At 48.9% G+C, this 22,619-nt stretch overlaps 1 protein-coding gene across 1 annotated transcript in view; it reads left to right on the forward strand.

Moving 5' to 3' along the window:
* Nucleotides 1–22,619, forward strand: part of AGRN (agrin) — a 275,573-nt gene that overhangs the window by 224,620 nt on the left and 28,334 nt on the right. Inside the window, exons 15-23 of the mRNA XM_056865508.1 lie at nucleotides 3,421–3,585; nucleotides 8,342–8,485; nucleotides 8,596–8,720; nucleotides 10,512–10,617; nucleotides 12,914–13,288; nucleotides 14,906–15,040; nucleotides 17,525–17,652; nucleotides 19,930–20,044; nucleotides 21,210–21,329. Of these exons, the coding sequence (XP_056721486.1) occupies nucleotides 3,421–3,585; nucleotides 8,342–8,485; nucleotides 8,596–8,720; nucleotides 10,512–10,617; nucleotides 12,914–13,288; nucleotides 14,906–15,040; nucleotides 17,525–17,652; nucleotides 19,930–20,044; nucleotides 21,210–21,329 (1,413 nt within the window). The remainder of the gene's footprint in view (nucleotides 1–3,420; nucleotides 3,586–8,341; nucleotides 8,486–8,595; nucleotides 8,721–10,511; nucleotides 10,618–12,913; nucleotides 13,289–14,905; nucleotides 15,041–17,524; nucleotides 17,653–19,929; nucleotides 20,045–21,209; nucleotides 21,330–22,619) is intronic.

Below are 22,619 nucleotides of genomic sequence, written 5' to 3' on the forward strand. Positions count from 1 at the left end.
CACCCCATAAACACAGTCTGCCTAGGAAACGTCGGGATGTGACGTCACCCCATGGGTCAGGAATGACCCGGTGCTTGCACAGGGGACCTTTACCTTTTCCCCAAACCATAGGCTGTGGGTTTTTTGGGTTTAATGAGTCTGATCTAGGCAGAGCTTGGTTGGAGTCTCCCCTCTGCCATTATTTGCTGATGCTCCGTGCCATTAGTGACCGCTTCGCTGAATAGGGAACCACGCTGACTGCCGTTAAGTAGTCTTCACGTTGAATTTATGGTTTATTTCCCACTGTTCCTCCAATGAATTCGGGACATCGTGTGTGGCTCTTTTCCTTTCATCCGCACAACAACCCCAGGAGGAAGGGTAGGTCAAGAGAAATCACCAGGGCTGTCCCCAAATCACCAAGTTGGCTTCCTGGTTGTACAGAGATTTGAACCCGTGTCTCCCAGGGCCAAATGGATCACTGTAACCAGTAGACAACACGATGACATATGTTGATGGTGGTAGAAAGTGCCGTTAAGTGGCAGCCAACTAACGTTCAGACATGGTTTGCCATCGCCTTCCTCTGCAGAGCCTTCCTTGGTGGTCTCCCTTCCAAGTACCAACCCTGCTTAGCTTCTGAGATCTGATGAGATCGAGTTATACTATGCCGCTTTCCCTCCCTAATAAATGAAACAAACAGTTTTAAAAACAGGATTCGACAAATTCGTGGAAGAGAGGTCGGTCAGCAATTATTGGCTGCAACAGTGAAATGGAACCTCCGTGCTAAGAGGCAGTATATGTCAATATTATTTAAGAATATAAGAAAAGCCCTGCTGGATCAGACCAAGGTCCACCAAGTCCAGCAGTCTGTTCACACAGTCGCCAACCAGGTGCCTCTAGGAAGCCCCCAAACAAGATGACTGCAGCAGCACCATCCTGTCAGTGTTCCACAGCACCTAAGATATTTGGCATGAATATATTTGCTGTGAGACTCACGGTAGGGGAAGGGCTGTTACATCATGCCCAGTACGCAGGCTTCCCGGAAGCATCTGGCTGGCTTCGGTTGGAAATTGGACCAAACAGGCCTCTGGTTTGATCCAGCAGGGAAATTGTTCTGTTCTTATGGCGTACAGAGAATAAATAAAGCATCTCCCTTTGTCTCACAGGCCAGCCATCCCCCTTTGAGTCCCCTCTAAAGTCTTCCTTGCCTGGCCTTGAATCAAATCTCTCTTTTGCCGGTGTCCCCACTCACGTCCTTGCATCCACAGCTAGGGTGTAAATCAGGATGTAATCACTAGCCTGAAAGCCATTCTGCCTCTGTGACGCTCTCAGATTTATTCCCTTCTGCTAGGAAAGAGAAGGACAGTGGGAGCCCCTCGACAGCCTTGGTTTGGCCAGGTCTCTCTTTCTGGTCCCAGAAAGATCAGGGAGCTGGAATTGTACAGGATCTGCCCTAAATGGTGGTGGGGAGAGATTTCTGGGGTGTGTTTCCTGTTCCGTGTTCTTCTAAGGGACCAAATGCTGCTGTATCTGCTCCCATGGAGGAGCAGTTATAGAAGGTACTTGAGGGGCTGCCCTATAGAGGATGGTGCTGAGTTGTTTTCTGTTGCCCCAGAAGGTCAGACCAGAACCAACGGGTTGAAATTAAATCAAAAGAGTTTCCACCTAGACATTAGGAAGAATTTTCTAACAGTAAGAGCGGTTCCTCCGTGGAACAGGCTTCTTCAGGAGGTGGCGAGCTGTCCTTCCCTGGAGGTTTTTAAAGAGGTTAGATAGCTATCTGTCAGCAATGCTGATTCTGTGACCTTAGGCAGATGATGAGAGAGAGGGCATCTTGGCCATCTTCTGGTCACTGGGGATGTGGGGGGGAGGTAGTTGTGAATTTCCTGCATTGTGCAGGGGGTTGGACTAGATGACCCTGGTGGTCCCTTCCAACTCTATGATTCTAAGGTTTTGTCTGAAAATGTGCAGAGTCCCCTAGAAACCATATACTGTTTTCTTTTAGCACAATTGCAGTTGAGTGTTTGTGTGAAATGTTTCCATGGGAGCACAAGAAATATATAGAATATGGAGTTGGGCATAGAATTAAACTTCCTGGGTTTTTTTCCCCAAGAGCCAGCGTGGTGTAGTGGTTAAGGTGTCAGACTTAGGATCTGGGAAACCCAGGTTCGAATCCCCTCTCTGCCATGGAAACTTGCTAGGTGACCTTGGGTCGGTCACACACTCTCAGCCTCAACCCTAAGAAGTATTTGGATGGGAGACCTCAAAGGAATACCAGGGGCCTGACGGGGAGGCAGGCAATGGCAAACCACCTCTGAACTTCTCTCGCCTTGAAAACCCTATGGGGTAGTCAGCTAAAATTTTCCCCCCAGTGTTTAAAGATAGCAAGGTTTTAGTCCTCATGACAGTGAATTCATGCCTGAAAGTCTGTAGGAAAAGTCTGCTGAAAACCGACAAGCTAGTGGGGAGGGAGGGTAAGCTTTGGAAGCAAGGCTTAAGGAACAAAATACTCGGAATAAATTAGTCAAAACAGTACAGATGGCTGGATTATATAAAAGAAGCAACAAAATGATTCAAGTTTCAATGAGAATCTGTGTTGGTCTGCAGAGCAGTTAGATTGAATCCCCTAGCACCTTAGAGACCAATAATATTCTGGGGGTCTAAGAAGCCTAACAGCTGCCTGGTGAAAAGGGTTGCCAACCTCCAGGCAGTAGCTGGAGATCTCCTGCTATTCCAACTGATCTCCAGCTGATAGAGATCCGTTCCCCTGGAGAAAATGGCTGCTTTGGCAATTGGACTCTATGGCATTGAAGTACCTCCCAAACCCCGCCCTCCTCAGGCTCCGCCCCCAAAACCTCCCGACAGTGTGAAGAGGGACCTGGCAACCCTATCTGATGATGGGAGCTTTGACTCTTGAAAGCTTATACCCTGAAAATCTTAAAATGCCACTGGACCTAAATCTAAAATGATTCCAATCAACCAGTTTGGCTCTTCCTGGTCCCTACATGAGTGTGGTGTAGTGGTCCAGCGTGGTGTAGTGGTTAAGAGCGGTGGTTTGGAGCGGTGGACTCTGATCTTGAGAACCGGGTTTGATTCCCCACTCATCCACATGAGCGGCGGAGGCTGATCTGGTGAACTGGATTTGTTTCCCCGCTCCTACACATGAAGCCAGCTGGGTGACTTTGGGTTAGTCACACTCTCTCAGCCCCACCTACCTCACAGGGTGTCTGTTGTGGGGAGGGGAAGGGAAGGTGATTGTCAGCTGGTTTGATTCGCCCTTAAGTGGCAGAGAAAGTCGGCATATAAAAACCAACTCTTCTTCTTCTTCACCCACAGGGTGCCATGAAAGCCACCCTGCAGATTTTGTCTGATTTGCAGGTCGACATGAAAACATGTTTCCGTTCTGACCCCTTGGGGTGTTTTTTTATCCCCCCCCCCTCCCAGGCACCTGCCACTGCAACCCCTATGGCTCCTATGGAGGCGGATGCGACCCTGCCACGGGGCAGTGCTCCTGCAAACCTGGCGTGGGGGGCCTGAAATGCGACCGCTGTGAGCCTGGCTTCTGGAACTTCCGTGGGATCGTCACCGACAGCCGGAGCGGCTGCACCCGTGAGTACCTGTGAACGCCAGTGGAAGAAAGAAAGAAAAAAAGGAGGGGAATAAAACCCAACCTAAAAACAAATGCTGGGTACCCAAGGTTGGGTGAAAAGAAAATATATATGTCTATGTATAAATACTGAAAGTATAATTTATTAGAAGCGCTATGTAAAATTTAAAATTCTTTAAAAGCATTAAAACAGCACAATGGCTGTTTTACTACAAGACTGCTTTACTAGGTTGATACCTGCACACATAGTATATGAGAGACTTATACTAACCAGTATTACAACAAGAACCTATTATACCAGATGTTTGAGTAATTGGGAATAGAATTTACAACATATACACATGCCTGGTTGGATTTGAACTGTTTGTATTTGTATTCATTAATGTATTTCTGTAAATGTGTGCAGGCTTAAGAAAGGGTTTTAATTAACCACTGATGAAGGCCCCATAGGCCGAAATGCGTTTGGTATGTGGTTACAGTTATCAACCTCAGGATATGCCATTGTGCTGTTTTAATGCTTTTAAATAATTTTAAATTTTACATAACGCTTCTAATAAATTATACTTTCAGTATTTATACATAGAGTTATATATATTTTCTTTTCACCCAACCTTGGGTACCCAACTACCTGCGAACGCCAGCCTGGAAAGGTTTTGAGAGGGGGATGGGGCAGAATCTGCTTATCTGGACAGAAGACTTTACCACTTCCGCCCCCGTAGTGGCAAAACCTTTCGGGAGGATGAGGCACGCTGGTAGACGGGCCCTTACTACAGGACCACAGTGGCTGCTGGCTAGAGCTAGAAATGGCAGCTACAGGCAAGTCCATCCGGGAGACTCCAATAACAGACGGTCAGGCAGTGCGGGAGGTCTTGTCCAGTGGGACTGGTGAACATAAAGGCTCTCAGGCCTGCTGACTTCTTGAGCCAGCGTGGCGTAGTGATTACGAGCGGTCGTTTGGAGCGGTGGACTCTGATCTGGAGAACTGGGTTTGATTCCCCACTCCTCCACATGAGTGGTGGAGGCTAACCTGGTGAACTGGATTTGTTTCCCCACTCCTACGCATGAAGCTGGCTGGGTGACCTTGGGCTAGTCACAACTCTCTTAGAGCTATCTCAGCCTCACCTACCTCACAAGGTGTCTGTTGTGGGGAGGGGAAGGTGATTGGAAGCCGGTTTGATTCTTCTTTAAGTGGTAGAGAAAATCAACATATAAAAACCAACTCTTCTCCTCCTCCTCCTCCTCTCTTTTCCAGACTGCCAGCTTTCTAATGGCAGTCCCTCAACTTGAGTAGGCTGTGGCTCAGTGGTAGAGCATCTGCTTGGCATGCAGAAGGTCCCAGGTTCAATCCCCGACATCTCCAGTTAAAGGGACTAGGCAAGTAGGTGATGGGAAAGACCTCTGCCGGAGACCCTGGATAGCTGCTGCCGGTCTGAGTAGACAATACTGACTTTTATGGACCCATGGTCTGATTCAGTATAAGGCAGCTTCATGCCTCCCCCTTTTTCCCCCCTTGCTGATTCCCTAAGAAGCAAGCCGGCTCCTGACTCCATAGCCCAGTCTTAGCTTCGGTTTCTTGGTAGCAGCAAAATGTGTTGGAATATTAGGAACTCGCTTGTTATATATATCATCTATATATTGAGGGGGGACCAAGGTGGGGATCCTGTTAGGATCGGAGGAGGGAGTAAATCATAGGGAAATTTCCCCCTGGAATAAATTTCGCCCTCCAAAATGGAGAGCTAGATATTCCAAGTCCTATTGCTGCTAAACCTTTTTTTTAAAAAGTGCTAAGTAGTTTATATTCGGCCTCCTTTGTATGTGGTATGAAGTCATTATTCAAAGGGCTGTAGCAAGTAGGCAAACTTGCAAAGAGAGGTCCTTTTTGGGTTCAGCTTTTGCTAATGCATGCTAATTTAAAATGGAGCACAAATGTTTGACAAATGCAAAAACAGCAAGGGAAAATAGCAGAGAGATGTCAGCAGGTTGGAGAAATGTTTTAGAGGAAGCAAATCCAACTGATCCTGCCACGTTAGTCTGGGAGTTTAAAACACCAGATGTTAGAGGATCTGTGTTGAAAGTGTTGCCTACCCTCTTCTCATAATAGCCTTGTACAGGAAGGCATCCAGAAGCCAGAGAAAATTGTCCAAACGCCTTACAGATGTTGGTGATGACCACACATAGCAAACCCCCCTCCCGTCTTTCCATATGTCAATAATAACCCTCTCAAATATATTCCTGATGCCCTGCATGTGTTAACAGTATCCTCAAGAGAAACTCAACTTTCTCTTTTCCAGATGTTAAACACTAACCATGTGCAGATTCTGCCAGATGTTATCCATGCTCCTTATGAGACGCGTTCTTGCTGGCTTCCAGATGTTAGCAGAAGTCCTGGATTTAATCTTGCCTGTGGCCTCTAGAAGTAGGGATAAGTGTTAAATATTCCATATGTGTGTGAACAGGCAAAACAGGATTGATCCCAAAATCTGTCGCAGAGGTTTGTTCCCTGATAACCTCAGCTTTCCTTCTTTTAAGTGCTTCTAGTGTTCAGTGTCGTGGGGCTGAATTTGAAAACATGCCCAAGGCTCAGTGGCGGGAAGAGTGTCTTGGACTACTGGAATCTAGCTCATTGAATCACCCAGGGCAAAGGCTTTGAGCATCCTCTTCAAGATGTTAGGGTTAAGGGTAGGCTTCAATAATGATAATAATAAGAGTTGGTTTTCATATGCTTTCTCTACCACTTAAGGCAGAATCAAACCGGCTTACAATCTCCTTCCCTTCCCCTCCCCACAACAGACACCCTGTGAGGTAGGTGGGGCTGAGAGAGCTCTAAGAGAGCTGTGTCTAGCCCAAGGTCACCCAGCTGGCTTCGTGTGTAGGAGCGGGGAAACAAATCCAGTTCTCCAGATTAGCATCTGCTGCTCATGTGGCGGAGTGGGGAATCAAACCTGGTTGAATCCACCACTCCAAATAATGTTCAGTGTGGGTATAACAGTACCAGCCTACCTTACAGGGCTGTTGAAAGGGCTACTTTGAGAGAACGCAAAGCGTTTTGAACACCAAAAGCACTCTAAAAACGCTTAATATCGTGGCCGTGACGCCTACCGCAGTGAGGATGGCGTTATCCGTGTCAGTTCGCCAGATCTGCATCGACACTGTTCCCTGTGCAAACAAGGAAGTGAACTGCTCCCGGGAGAAGGGCGGGGGAGAGAGTGGGGGGGAAACGGGCCGTGTTAATTTCAAGCTCCATTGGAGACAAAAGCAAAAAAATCGATAAGGTGGGAAACGGGGGAGAGGGTGGAATCATCATGGGAAGAACAGTTATTTGGAAGGCACAGTGAATAACAGAGAGTACAGATCCTCCGTGTGTGCAAAATTATTATAGAGACATCTTCTCTTTTCCCTCCCCTCCTGAGTGATGAATCTGCATTGTTCAGGGATTGTCAGTTCTTCCTCGGAGAGGGTTTTTATCCATCCTAGTACCCCCGCCACCACACACACCCACACACACACCCACACACACACACACACACACACACTGTACATCTGCCGGAGTTAAAGCCCAGGATTGGGAGCCGATGCTTCTGGGTCCCATTCCCAGCTCCTGGAGAGAGGTGTTGGCTCATTACGGCGAAAACACACACATGTGACCGAACAGCCGCTAATAAGCGGGAGCTGAAGGACCGGTCTGGGAATAGGATGCTCCTTGCTAATAGCGTCACTCATTAAGCCCCGGAAATGTTGAATGGTAGGGGGGGGGCTTGGGGGGCTTCTCCTCCATTCCGAGCCCAGCTGCCCCTTTTTGGAAAAGTCTCCTGCTGCAAATGGAAGAAAGGGGGTTTGTTTTTCATTTGCATGTTTTCAGATTTTTACACCACGGGGCGGTTTATTTTATGACTCCCAGCCACCCGCCCTTTCTTCCTTCTCAGGCGCTTATCTTCGAGGCTGGAGGCAGCTGAGGGGTGTCAGAGATTGCCAGGGCTAGAAATGGGGCAACTTCTAGGTTCCTGCTCGGCTTCCCATTTTAGGGAGGCACCGAAACCTAAGAACTGCTTTGCTCGGTCAGACCAAAGGTCTGTCTAGACCTCCACCCTGTTGCCAGCCAAGCCTAACCAGGTATTTGTGGGAAGCACACTGGCAGAGCATGAAATTAACAGTCTACCTTACTATTGCTTCCTCCTAGCAATTGCTGTGCGGAGATATACTGCCTTGGGACAAGGAGGTTCCTTTTAGCTATCATGGCTGATAAACCTGGCAGTTTAAGCCTCTGTGAATATGTTTGATCCCACTTTAAAGCCTTCTAACTTTCTCCACAGCTGGCTGGATTCGCTATAACCCCCGCCCCCCAGCCTCAGCAACTTGAGCCTCTTAACTCCCACCATTCCTAAGTCCTCATAAGGGCAAAGAGTGCTTTTGCGTGGGGAGGGGGCAATGGGGAGAAACGCACCTGTGTCCTAACCCCACCAGCGTGGTGTAGTGGTTAAGAGCTGTGGTCTCTGATCTGGAGCACTGGGTTTGATTCCCCACTCCTCCACATGAGCGACGGAGGCTAATCTGGTGAACTGGATTTGTTTCCCCACTCCTACACACGAAGCCAGCTGGGTGACCTTGGGCTAGTCACAGCTCTCTTAGAGCTCTCTCGGCACCACCTCCCTTACAGGGTGTCTGTTGTGGGGAGGGGAAGGGAAGGCGATTGTAAGCCGGTTTGAGTAGAGAAAGTCGGCATATGAAAACCAACTCTTCTTCCTCTCCCTGTCTGTGAAGCCTGCCACTGTGACCCCGTGGGCTCTGTGCGCGACGACTGCGAGCAGATGACCGGCCTGTGTTCCTGCAAGACCGGCATCACCGGCATGAAGTGCAACCAGTGCCCCGACGGCAGCACGCTGGGCATGTCCGGCTGTGAAAAAGGTAACGGGGGGTGGGAGGCCCGCTTGCGTCGGTGGGCTCCGTCGTTTCGAGCAGGGGCTCGAGACTTTGAATGGCAAGTTCATCCCCGCGGTCGGTTCTGTCCTCCCCAGACCCTTCGGCGCCCTCATCCTGCACCGAAATGGCGTGTGAGTTTGGGGCGTCGTGCGTGGAAGTCAACGGCGTTGCTCACTGCGAGTGCCCGTCCCCGCTCTGCATGGAGGGTAACATGACGAAGGTGAGTGTGTGCACAGGGGGAAGAACCCTTTGTGTGTGAGTGTGTCTGTGTGTGTGTTGAGGGAGAGAAGGACTGCCTACAGGATTTCACCCACCATTTATTTATTGTTTTATTTATTTACAAAGTTTGTATCTCGCCTTTCTGCCCTTACAAGGGACCACCGAGGCAGCTGACGATTTAAAATATACCTGGCGAAATCACAAGGGGCCCACGGACTCCTCTGATTCAGCTACAGAATCATAGAGTTGGAAGGGACCACCAGGGTCATCTAGTCCAACCCCCTGCACAATGCAGGAATTTCACAACTACCTCCCCATGCCTGCATTGCAGCTACACTTACACAGAGTGAAGTGTAACTTTCTCACACTCCCGATCTACAAGGAGTCAGAATACCGCCTGCAATGTTGTGGGGGTCTTTGGGCCGATCAAAAGGGGTGTCTGGAGCAGTCAGCAGAACCAGATTCTTTTCAGTCTTGCTTCCTCCGTTACCTTCAGGGCACTTCTTGCCTTGGGGAATGGAAGATTTGAACAGTGTCTCCAGGCGGGCCCTCTACCAAGCCGTGGGCCTTCGTATCTGATGAATTTAGCTTTGAATCTTGAAGTCTTATACCCCGAAAATCTTGTTGGTCTCTAGGTGCTGCTGTACTCAAACCTAGTCAGCACCCCGTTAGTGCTGGGTCAGAGCTGCCTGTAAGTGCCACCACTAAGAAGGCCCCGTCCCCGGCACACAAAAGCATGTAATGTCTTCAGTGGCCACAGCCCTTTACCAGCCCTCCTCTTGTTCTTCTTCACAACAGACCTGTGGGGAGTTCTGCTTCAGAGGTAACGGCTAGTCCAAAAGCCCCCGGCAAAACCACCTCTGAGAGGAGGTTCGAAGTTTGATTGTGTGTGTGTGTGTGTGAAGTGCCGTCAAGTCGCTTCCGACTCATGGCGACCCTATGAATGAAAGTCCTCCAAAATGTGCTATCTTTGACAGCCTTGCTCAGATCTTGCAAACTGAGGGCTGTGGCTTCCTTTATCGAGCCAATCCATCTCCTGCTGGGTCTTCCTCTTTTCCTGCTGCCCTCCACTTTTCCTAGCATGACGGTCTTTTCCAGTGACTCTTGGCTTTTCATAATGTGACCAAAATACAATAGCCTCAGTTTAGTCATTTTAGCTTCTAGTGTCAGTTCAGACTTGATTTGATCTAGAACCTACTGGTTTGTTTCTTTCGCAGTCCACGGTATCTTAGGCTCTTAAGGTCACACTCTGTGTGGATCTATTGAAATTATAGAAATTGAAGAGTTGGAAAGGGCCGTACAGGTCATCTAGTCAATGCAGGATCAGTCTAAAGCATCCCCGACAAGTGTTTGTCCAAGCGCTGCTTGACGTCGGCCAGTGAAGGGGAGTTCGCCACCTCCCTAGGCAGCCGATTCCACTGTTTCCCCACCTCTCCTTCTGTTCCCCTCTTTTCAGTTTCTGCCATTTCCATCCCCCCCTCAAATCTCTGCCATGTCTACAGAGATGGGGCCGTGGCTCAGTGGTAGAGCATCTGCTTGGCATGCAGAAGGTCCCAGGTTCAATCCCCGGCATCTCCAGTTAAAGGGACTAGGCAAGTAGGTGATGTGAAAGGCCTCGACCTGAGACCCTGGAGAGCCGCTGCCAGTCTGAGTAGACAAAACTGACTTTGATGGACCAGGGGTCTGATTCAGTATAAGGCAGCTTCATGTGACCATGAGGTACAGCCCTATGGCCTTCTGGTTTGCTTAACTGCTGTTCTCTGTCCCTGCTTCCCACACCACACCTCACCAGGTGTGTGGCTCCGACGGAGTGACCTACGGTGACCAGTGCCAGCTGAAGACCATCGCCTGCCGGCAAGGACAGGTCATCGAGGTGAAGCATTTGGGTCAATGCCAAGGTGGGTCTATCTCAGTGGCGTCAGCCATCTTGTTCAGAAATTGCACAGTCCAACTCGGGCCTTATTATTCCAACAAAGTCCCTATGGGCACAACTCATAGCCCCTTCTGTGTTACGGGTAGGAATGCTGCCCTGGAACCCTTTATTTTATTTTAGAATCAGAATCCCCACCTCATAGTCCCAGTGGCAATCTGTAAGGAGCTCACAACACAACGTTAAACTCATCGAATCATAGTTGGAAGGGTCCATAGAGGCCATCTAGTCCAACCCCCTGTTCAATGCAGGATCAGCCTAGAGCATCTCTGACAAGTGCTTGACCAGCCTCTGCTTAAAGTCTGCCGGTGAGGGGGAAGCTCACCACCTCCCTAGGTAGCCAATTCCACTGTTGAACAACAACTACTGTAAAAATGTTTTCCTAATATCCAGCCCAGTACCTTTCCACCCGCAATTTAAACCCATTATTGTGAGTCCTATCCTCTGCTGCCAACAGGAACAGCTCCCTGCCCTCCTCTGAGTGACAGCCCTTCAAATACTTCAAGGGAGCAACCATGTCCCCCCCTCAACCTCCTCTTCTCCAGACTAAACATTCCTAACTCCCTCAGCCTTTCCTGAGCCTTTCCCTCAGCCTTTCATGCATCTATATATTGTGTTTTGATTCTGTCTTTTCTCCAAGGAGCCCAGAGTGCGTACATGGTTCTCCCCTTATATTGTCACAACAACCTTGTGGGGAAGGCTAAGCTGGGAGAGAGCATCTGATCCAAAGTCACCGTCCATGGCGGAGGAGGGTTTTAAACCCGGGTCTCCCTACTCCTAGTCTAGCATTGTAGTCAGTATACCACACTGGTTTATGTGCCTGAATTAGTTCTGTGAAATCACATGCCCACATTAGTTCTGTGAATATTGAGCTTTGGATTCTGTTTTTTTTTAATGGACCCTTTGATTTTAAAACACACTATTTGAGATTCAAAGACGGTTTTTTTTTAAAGGCAGGGCCAGGGAAGGGAAGGAGGAATGCAGCTGTTAGGGTCTTTCAAGGACCAAAGCTGAACTTGTGGCAAGGCCTGAGGCCCGGGCTCTGTAATTGTCGAGAGTCAGATACCAGGCTTGTTCCAAAGCAGAAGAGAGCAAATGTATCTTCTTTCAAGCCCTGATTCCCGACGAGGAAGACTAAAATGACTATTGATTTCCATGTGTGATTTGCAAGCTGATCAGCTGTACTCAAGTTGAGCTAGAATTAAATCGGCAGGGGAGAACTCTCAGATTTAAAAGGAGAAACTTGCATATTGCAAACCAACCGAAGACTTTCTTTTTTCAAGTCATCCTTCTAGTAACACTGATGAACCTCTGGCTCCTCTTGCAGGTCTTTTAAATTTTAAAACTGTATTTGTTGAAAATAAAAACGTTGAGAGATGCTTTTTATCTATCGCAGTTTTAACCCGCTCTAAAGATCTCAGAGAATCATACGCGATTCTCCCTTTCCCATTTCATCCTCACAACAACCCTGTGAGGTGGACTAGGCTGAGAATATGACAGGGTTAAAATCGTCCAACAAGTCTCATAGGAGATTTAAACCCCAGTTGTAGTTTGAAATTTGAACTACTATAGTACACCTATTTCCCGTAAATAGCTGAGGAGAAGTACGCCAAAATACATAAACTTGGTGCAGATGCATTTACAGTACATCTCGTTTATTATTTTCAGTAAGTTCCCAAATGTGTAGACTCCTTCATGTCAGGGCCCTGAAGCTCAGCAACCTTGGGGAAAGAGTTCCATAACTGAAGTATCTCCATGGAGAAAGTCCTGGCTCTAGTGGGCACACAGAATGGGGCCTCTGAAACTGATCCTAATAGTCGGGCAGGTACATATGGAAGAAGCTGATCCTTCAAATACCACCAACTCCAAAAGTTGAGTTTTCAAGACAATAACCAGCCCTTTTTCAATCTGGAAGAAGAAGGCTGGTTTTTATATGCCAACTTTCTCTACCACTTAAGGGAGACTCAAACTGGTTTACAATCTCCTCCCCCTCACCACCACAGACACCCTGTGAGGCAGGTGGGGCTGAGAGAGCTGTGACTAGCCCAAGGTCACGCAGCTGGCTTCATGTGTAGGAGTGGGGAAACCAGCCCGGTTCACCAGATTTGCGTCTGCCGCTCATGTGGAGGAGCGGGGAATCAAACCCGGTTCTCCAGATCCGAGTCCACTGCTCCGAACCACCGCTCTTAACCACTACACCATGCTGGCTCTACTTCTACTTCTTGTCTACTTCTACTTCTTGTCCATCTTTGCTTCTCTTCCAGAATCCATCACAGTCGTGAGCCACACCACGCCACCTACCACCACGCGGCCACTGGACTCCCTTCTCCCGCCGCCTCCTCGGACGACGCCCCTCACTTTTGAAACAGCCCGGACGGCGACCAGCTCTCGGCACTTTGAACCCAAGCCTTCCCCTCAGAGCCACCCGGTCACGAGGCGAACGACCACGGCTCGGCCGGCCACAACCGCTTGGACGACACACGGTGTCCGCCGGACCACCATCCGCCCCCTCTCTACGGCTCCCGTCGTCCCGGTCACCACCCAGCCAGCGTTTGTCGAATCCGGTAGCGCCGAAGGCAGCGGGGACCAAGAAATTGGCATCAGCGGAGATCAAGAAGCCAGCGGGGCAAGTTCTATCGGTGAGCAAATGTCAAGTTTTATTCTTCGTGGCCTTTCTTTGTTGTGCTTCTCTGGTGTGCTTCTCTGGCCAGCGTGGTGTAGTGGTTAAGAGCGGCGATTTGGATCGGCGGACTCTAATCTGGAGAGCCGAGTTTGATTCCCCACTCCTACCCACGTGGTGACCTTGGGCTAGTCGCACTCTCTCAGCCCCACCCGCCTCCCAGGGTGTCTGTTGTGGGGAGGGGAAGGGAAGGTGATTGTAAGCCAGCTTGATTCTTCCTTAAGTGGTAGAGAAAGTCGGCATATAAAAAACAACTCTGCTTCTTCGTTCTGTGCGGAGAGATCCCTTTAGCCTAAGACAGTGTTTCTGAAATGTTTTTTTCCTTTCAGTTAAAATCGGAGGCCCCTTTTCACTCTTGCGCTCTTACTCCACAAGGCAAAGGTCCCCAGTGTGGTGCCTGTGGGCACTGTCGTCCCCCCGGCACCTTTCCTGGCGCCTGCCCAAGTGTTTTAAAAAAGTAGGCGGAACCAGATGGAGCTTTTGAACAGCAGGGCTTTGGATTGTGCAGATTTCAAAAAAATGTTTGTTTGGCAGCAGCTGCCACCACAACACAATAATCTTCACTGCGTGGTGGTGTGTATTGAAGAAAATATCTTTAAACAGTATTCATTTCAAAAGGCGTCCTGTTAAACAGATCTTCTGCCTGAAATGTTGGAGATTTACTATTAGGTTTATGCCTAACCTCTGCCCCTGACGTTTTTTGTGTTTCGTGCCTCTTCCTGTGGCAGCCGTTTTGTGGTTGGCCATGCGGCAGTCAATGTTGCAGATGCGCCCACCACCCTGGGTCAGAATTCCAAAGGTGCCAGCAGGCTCAAAAACTGAGGCAACCCATGAAATAAGCCTTTCTTTCATAGTGTGTAAGGGCCAAAGTGTGGGTTACCATTGCACATGTTTCCACGGGGGCGCCCCTATCACATTCCAGCTGCCAGTTCACAAAGCTAAGTTTCTAGTCCGCATGTTGAACCTGGCGGGTGAGAGATTCAAAACTGACAAAAGGAAGTATTTCTTCATGCAACGCATAGTTAAATTACATAACTCCCTGCCCCAGGATGTGGTGATGGCTACCAACTTGGAAGGCTTTAAGAGGGGAGTGGACATGTTCATGGAGGAGAGGGCTATTCATGGCTACTAGTAAACACAGATACTAGTCTTGATGCATACCTATTCTCTGCAGTATCAGAGGTGCGTGTCTATTATATATTAGGTGCTGTGGAACACAGGCAGGATAATGATGCTGCATTTGTCTTGTTCGGGGGCTTCCTAGAGGCACCTGGTTGGCCACAGTGTGAACAGACTGCTGGACTTGATGGGCCTTGGTCTGATCCAGCAGGGCCTTTCTTATGTTCTTATGACTACAGAGGAAAGATTGAAAGATTTTCTCACCCCATCTGCCAGTTCTTTCCGTGGATGTTCCATCGATCTTGTTGTACAATAATCTGATCCGGGGAAATCCTAGACTGGACGTGGTAGAGTTTTGAAGTGGACTTGGAAATCCAATCAGATAGCATTTCCCTTACTCCCCAAAGGGCATGCAAGAATTTCAGCGTCACCATTTTTCCTTCCTCGTGCCACGCAGGGGAGCCGGAGACCGACGAGACGGAAGTCACAGGCATTCCGACGATAGAGAGAGCGACTTGCTATAACACGCCGTTGGGGTGCTGCTCAGACGGGAAAACGGCTGCAGCTGACGCGGAGGGGAGCAACTGCCCAGGTGAATCCAATTTCTCGTTTTTGTAGTGCTTCTGGGTGCGCTTTCGGGACTCAACCTAGGGATGAATTTGAACTGGTCCAGCCCATTTAACGCTCAGGCGCTCCCAACCCAGGAACATGGGGGGATTGTAGCTTTGCATAAGGGGCACAGACTTCTCGAAAAGGATCTTTATGAAACCCACAGAGATAGGAAACAGTTGGTGGTTTGCCGCCCTGAACGTCTAATTCCCAGCTGCGTTCTTGGGAGAGCAACAGCCAGAGCGTATGGAGAATCTCTCCTGTCTCCGTTCCTCTGTGCGACTCAGCTCTGTTGGGTTGGGGTTTTTTTTAAATTAGATTTTTATCTCACCCGTCCTCCAGAGAGGTCAAGGTGGCATGCCCTCTTCCCCTTCTTTATCCTCACAACAATACTGTGAGGTAGGTTAGGCTCAAAAAAGAGAAACTGACCCCAGATCATGCCAGGACTTGAGAGAGATCTCCCACACCCGTACTCCTCCCACTATGTACACTGGCTCTCTTGGCATGCAGGCATTCTGTTTGCGGCCACCCTGCAGGGCTCGGAGCCCCCGTTGAGGAGTCACTCTCAAAATCAGCTTCAAAAGGAACTCTGGGGATTGTAGTTCTGTAAGAGGATCCATCTCTGCAGTTCCCGGGGCCACCTGGGCCAAGCTGCGTTTGCGAAGTCTGTTTGAATCTAGCTTAAATTTACACTGTACAGATGTATGGAAGGAGGCAGCATAATATAGCCTGATCTCGTCAGATCTCGGATGCGAAGCAGGATCAGCCCTGGTTAATATTTGGATGGGAGACCACCAAGGAAGTCCAGGGTTGCTGTACAGAGGCAGGCAATGGCAAGCCGCCTCTGTACATCTCTTGCCTTGAGAACCCCATAAGGCTGGGGTGGGGAACCTTTTTTTCTGCCAAGGGCCATTTGGATATTTATAACATCATTCGCGGGCCATACAAAATTAACAACTTAGCCAACCAAGCCCCAAGCAGGCAGCTGCCCCAGATGATGCCCCCCCCCCCGCATGGGCAAGCAGGCAGGCATCCAATCAGTGGCGCACTCGCCCACCTGGTGGCACAGGATGGTCTGTTGCACTAGCTGGGTGCCGACAGACCATCCGCCTTGAAGAGAGGCTATTCCTGTCCAGGGGAGGGGGCAGGTCGCCAGTCTTCGATCCTTCTGAGCTAGAGATCTGCCAGGACCCACCAAGGGCCAGACCAAATGATTTCGCGGGCCTGAAACGGCCCCTGGGCCTGATGTTCCCCACCCCTGCCATAAGGGGACGACACAAGTTGGCTGCAGCTTGACAGCACTTTACACCCACACACGTATGGAGAAGGATATCACTGGCGATTTGGGATCTCTGTGTGATATTCAGCCTTCTTCTTGTCTCTGGAAGCCCTTCCACTTAGAGCGCACACATTCCTTCCTGGGGCGGATTCCCCCCCCATCCCTTTCTGTCCTTTTTGTTTTCTTGCACCTTTCTTCCTTGACTTGTTGGCCCCTGGCTCTCCCCGGCTGCCCGCATCGCTGGTGTCTGCCTTCAATACTGCCAGTTACCTATTGAAGAAGTACATTTTCTTTATCATCTTGGTAATTATTCCCTGCAGAAGACACTTCATTTTGGAGTTCACTGTGGACTTGTTGGACTATACCTGTTTCTACCTCTTTTGTGAGGTTGGGCTAGTGGGTTTGCGCTTGTATGTTTTGATGTTATAACTGTGATACGCTTGATCCTTACTTTGCTATTATATAACTTGCTTCGTTTTTGCTAGTATAGATTGGTAAGTTTTCATAGCCTGGTGTGGTTTTGTTTGCTTTTGGCTTCACTGTATACAACACTTGTTTCTCTTATACTTGGGACAGGACTTTCCCCACTCACTGTCTCCTCTGTCCCTTCCCAGAATTCTTTCATCCTTGTTCTTGTGTTTTCTCGGGGAGGGGAGGACACCATATGGTAGAAGTGGTCGCCATTTTCACCTTCTTGTTTCCCTTTCTGTGGGCAGGGTAGGGTGGGGTCTTCCGATTTTGCATGCCAGCTTCCAAACTTTTGTATTTGACCTGTTTCCTACCTTTGAGCTAATCGTCTTTCTCTTGTTACTCAGCCAGTCCAGGAACGCCACCGTCCAAGGTGGATCTTGGAGGAAGCCGTATGGTAAACCCTGCCCTTTCTAAAGCCTGGGCTCTTCACCATATCAACCCGCCACGTTTTGGCATTTCCAGAACACTAACCTTCCATGGCACTTCCCTGACACATCCAAACTAACCCCAAACTCCGGCACTATCTACATGCCGCCATCTTCCTGCTTCTTTTCCCCCTTGCCGAGGGACTGAACACTCTATTTGGGGTTTGGTTGTTTTTTGCTATGAAAAAATGCAAGGACAAAAATCTAATTTCATCTGGACTCCTTTCTGTGACTAGTTAATAAGACATTTCTTCCCGGACTTATCTCTTCTTGGATTCTCCCCTTCTTGCAGCTACCAAAGTATTCCAGGGAGTTCTCATCTTAGAAGAAGTGGAAGGCCAAGAGCTCTTCTACACGCCTGAGATGGCGGACCCCAAATCGGAACTCTTCGGGGAGACCGCCAGGAGCATCGAAAGCGCGGTGAGCATCATACAACAATCCAGGAGCCACGGGAACTTTAAGCGTTGGCCTGATGACTAAGGTTACCAAAGAGAACCCAAAACGGGTAGTAATAGGAACAGTAGCTGACAGCATCAAGTAATTACCAATAGTAAAGTGGATGGCTCGTAGTCATTACAAAAGCAAGCCAGCGGCAGATAAGGAAGAGGTTTCTATACACTCAGGGGATTCCACAAATGTGCAGAAAAATATGGCTTTGTAAAGTAACCAGAAGGAAAAGACTCAACCCCCCTCCCCTCTGCCCACAAAAGACCTCAGTCTGATGAGGATTGAGCATGCTGTAGGAGGCACAGGATGTTGAGAGTGGCTGGGAGCCACTTAAAGGAGAAAAAACTGGAGGAATTCTCGTTCAGGCTACTGAGAGCTAATAGAATCCTAGAGGGCAGAGTTTGGGCATGGGGCAGATTGCCAGATGATTCCCCCAAACAAAATTCCTTGCAGGATCCCAGCTTGTAAATCCTTGCAATACTCAAATTCATGGCCGACTGCCTATCAGCAGGGCGGCAAAGCTGTGGTTACTGCCTGAAAAGGGGAACTGCCTGGATGTGCAGGAGAAATTACTTCTAAATTTTTTAAAGGGAGAAAAATAATCCCAGACTGTTGAGGACTGAGCATGCATGAGGAGGCAAGGAATGTTGAGGGCAGCTGAGCATCACCCAAAGGAGCAAAACCCGGGGAAATGGATTGAGTGGGAATTGGCCCGCTCGACCTCATAAGAGCTTATGATACCCTGGATGGAGAGATTTGATTGGGGAGGGGGATCCAGTCCTTTATTCCTCCAGAAATTCTTTGCAAGCTTCCAACTTGTTAAGAATAATGAATAATAACAGCAACAGTAATTCCTTTAAGAAAAGGAAAAAGGAGTCAAATGGGAGGGAAAAAGAGGATTGCGGATGCTAGGAGACTAAAGCTAAGCTGGAAAATGTATGGGCAAAAATCACTGAGAAGGGTTTCATGCAGCCACAGTGTTTGTGGTGGGCTGCAGTATCCCCCATAGCTCTTTCCTTCTCTCCGTTGCTAACAGAAGCCAGGATGTTTGTTCCAAATAAGAATATTTTTTGTTTATATATTTGTGCACCTAAAACTGCGAGGTGGTGTAAGAAATTAACAACTAAAGCACGCCCAGCAGAGTTACAGTCAAAATGTATAAAGAAGACATATTAGGGAGGAGAAGAAAAATCAATGGGAAATTGGTCAGCTACCAAAATCCAGGTTAAGTAAATGATTACCAAAGAAGCTTGAATGCAGAAGCAAAGGAGGAGCGTTGAATTTGCAGATATCCTGAGTGAATTTCTGGACAACTCGGAAGGTTGCACGCTAATTTGCTATTGGTTCATTAATGTTCTTCTGGCATGATGAGGCTTTTGTGACTTGATTGAGTGACGCGGCCAGGTTTTGGCTTGGCTATCCCAAGGTCAGCAGACACCTCCGTGTGCTTCAGGTGGGTAGCCCTGTTGGTCTGCAGTAGAGGAGCAGGATTTGAGTCCAGGGGCACCTTAAAGCCCAACAAGATTTCCAGGGGTATCAGCTTTCGAGAGTCAGAACTTGTTCCTCTTCTTGTTAAGATGGCCAGTTGGTCTGCTTTCGGATCCACCATACGACATGATTGGTTGCCCGGTTTTGCACCCTGGTTTGTAATAAAAAAAGTTGGAAGGGCCTTCAACACTGAAAGAGTGGCGGTGATCTCAGTCACTGAAATGATCTAATTTTTAGCATTTGCCCAGGAGAGTGTATAAGTGCCAATTTGTAGTCAGACATATGTAGTTTTAGCTGGTATCCATTAGGACTGTGTGTGTAAAGTGCCGTCAAGTCGCAGCCGACTTATGGCGACCTCTTTTGGGGTTTTCGTGGCAAGAGACTAGCAGAGGTGGTTTGCCAGTGCCTCCCTCTGCACAGCAACTCTGGTATTCCTTGGTGGTCTCCCATCCAAATACTAACCAGGGCTGACCCTGCTTAGCTTCTGAGATCTGGTGAGATCAGGCTAGCCTGGGCCATCCAGGTCAGGGCATCCATTAGGTCTATCCTGTGTTTATTAATGCATTTTTGTGTTTTACTTTTATCCCTTTTGTAATTAATGTTTCCTTTATTTATATACTGGATGTGGAGTGTAATAATAAAGAACTTGAACCTGCTTTCGGACAGATCCAGTGCTGTATAGGAATCTATGTAAACCCACCGTAAAAACCCTTCCCTAAACCTTTTCTCCTTTATTTCTTCCCTCCCCCTCCTGGATCTCAGCTGGATGAGCTTTTCCGCAATTCCGATGTCAAGAAGGACTTCAAGAGCATCCGGGTGCGAGATCTGGGCCAGAGCAATGCTGTCCGCGTCATTGTCGAATCCCACTTTGACCCAAGTGAGCATCTCCCCCCACACACACAACTCCATTGTGGGAGAATGGGCCGGACTGAAACAAGCAGCTGCTTCTGGGATATTTATTCAGGGCTGTGTGTATGTCACAATTCTGTAGGAACTCAGAAAACCCGTTGATGGTTGTGCTGGGTCCTGAAACCCCCTTCCTGAAAAACCATAGCCTTCGCTTCAAATAACTTTAAAAAGAAAGGAAGTTTCTAGAACCCCATGACTGCCTACCTTACAGAGTTGTTGTGAAGATAAAATTGGGGAAGGAAGAGCAGAGTATGTTGCCCTGAGCTCTGTGGAGGAAAGGAAGGAGACAAACATGCAGGATAGATAGATGGGGCACCCAGTGAGTCTCTTGCCCTGAGCAGGGGTTTGAACCGAGGCCTTCCAAGTCCTGCTCCTGCAGTCTCATCTTTATGGCACGCTGAGTCATAATAACATCAGAAAAGCCCTGCTGAATCAGACCAAGGCCCACTGAGTCCAGCAGTCTGTTCACCCAGTGGCTACCCAGGGGCCTCTAGGAAGCCCACAAACAAGATGACTGCAGCAGCATTGTCCTGCCTGTGTTCCAAAGCACCTAATAGAATAGGCATGCTTATAAGAACATAAGAAAAGCCCTGCTGGATCAGACCAAGACCCATCGAGTCCAGCAGTCTGTTAACCCAGCGGCCAACCAGGTGCCTCTAGGAAGCCCCCAAACAAGACGACTGCAGCAGCACCGTCCTGCCTGTGTTCCACAGAACCTGATATAATAGGCCTGCTCCTTAGATACTGGAGAGAATAGGTATTGAGTTGTGTTGTTGAGTTAGCACAGGTAGGGAGAAAACTCGGATAGCAAAAGGCCCCTGCTGCAAGCCCCCAGGCACCTATGAGATGTGAGCCCCCAAAGTACTTTAATTTCTCCCCTCCCCTTTTTTTTTTTTTTAAAGAATCCTTTCTCTCAAGATAGGTCTTTTGTTCAGCCAAATGCAGCAGGCATGCCAGGGGGAGGTCTGTAGCCGGCACGGAGCTCGCCTTCGGTTTGCGATCGTTCCTTTTTTCCCTGCATGAGATGGGGATGAAAGGGGTGGGTTCTCGGGGCTGGCATGAAAAACGGGAAGACGGTCCTGAGCTTCCGCAACCTCATTCTTGCCATTCCTTCCTTTCCTGGGCGCCCGCAGCTACCACCTACACCGCTACTGACATCCAGAGGGCCCTTCTGAAGCAGATGAAAGCCTCCAAGAAGAAGACCATCTTGGTGAAAAGGCCGCAGCAGGATAACATCCGATTCATGGACTTCGGTGCGCTTTCCCGTCCTCGTTTTCTCCTTCTCCCTTGTTCTGCCTCGGCTGTGCCTTTTTCTTTTCTTTTTTCTTTTCTTTTCTTTTCTTGCCTTTCGAAAAGGGGACTCTGCAAGTCTAGAGCCTCTCAAAAATCGTTTCTGCAATGTCCCTTTCCTCCTTCCCAAGCTGATAGAAGAAGAAGAAGAGTTGGTTTTTATATGCTGACTTTCTCTACCACTTAAGGGAGACTCAAACCGGCTTCCTTCCCCTCCCCACAACAGACACCCTGTGAGGTAGGTGGGGCTGAGAGAGCTGTGACTAGCCCAAGGTCACCCAGCTGGCTTCGTGTGGAGGAGAGGGGAAACAAATCCGGTTCACCAGATTAGCCTCTGCTGCTCATGTGGAGGAGTGGGGATTCAAACCCGGTTCTCCAGATCAGAGTCCACTGCTCCAAGCCACCACTCTTAACCACCACACCACGCTGTCTCTATACCACTACACCACGCTGGTTCTTAACTACTACACCACGCTGATAGCATTTATGAAGAGACCAGGCTGCTTCCATTTGTAAGCCGGGCACGTTTCTGTTCCATTGATGTGTGATCTGGGGCAGGTGTTGCTTTCTCGGGACTTTGCAACCACCTTCACGTCTTTTCGGCAGGTCGAAGGAAGAGCTCTGCATTGCCGAAGGCCATTTCAGAGGGTAGCCTAGTTGGTCTGCGGTAGAAGAGCTAGATTCGAGTCCAGTAGCAACCTTCGAGACCAACACACATTTTCAGGGTGTCGGACAAAGGGAGCTTGGACTCTTGAAAGCTCATACCCTGGACATCTTGTTGGTCTCTGAAACAGATCACAATGTCTCAGGGAGAAGTCTTTCACATCACCTCCAGCGTGGTGTAGTGGTTAAGAGCTGTGGTTTGGAGCGGTGGACTCTGATCTGGAGAACTGGGTTTGATTCCCCACTCCTCCACACGAGCGGCAGACCCTAATCTGGTGAACCGGGTTGGTTTCTCCACTCCTACACACGAAGCCAGCTGTGGGTGACCTTGGGCTAGTCACAGCTCTCTTAGAGCTCTCTCAGTCCCACCTACCACGCAGGGTGTCTGTTGTGGGGAGGGGAAGGGAAGGTGATTGTAAGCCGGTTTGATTCTTTCTTAAGTGGTAGAGAAAGTCGGCATAGAAAAACCAACTTTTCTTCTACTTCTTCTCTTGTCAAGTCCTTTTTAACTGGAGATGCTGGGGATTGAACCTAGGACTCTGCATGCAAAGCAGTGCCACTGAGCCACTGTCCCTCCTCATCGTCTGGAA

Source organism: Euleptes europaea, chromosome 19 (assembly GCF_029931775.1).
Source record: "Euleptes europaea isolate rEulEur1 chromosome 19, rEulEur1.hap1, whole genome shotgun sequence".
Classification (NCBI taxonomy): domain Eukaryota; kingdom Metazoa; phylum Chordata; class Lepidosauria; order Squamata; family Sphaerodactylidae; genus Euleptes; species Euleptes europaea.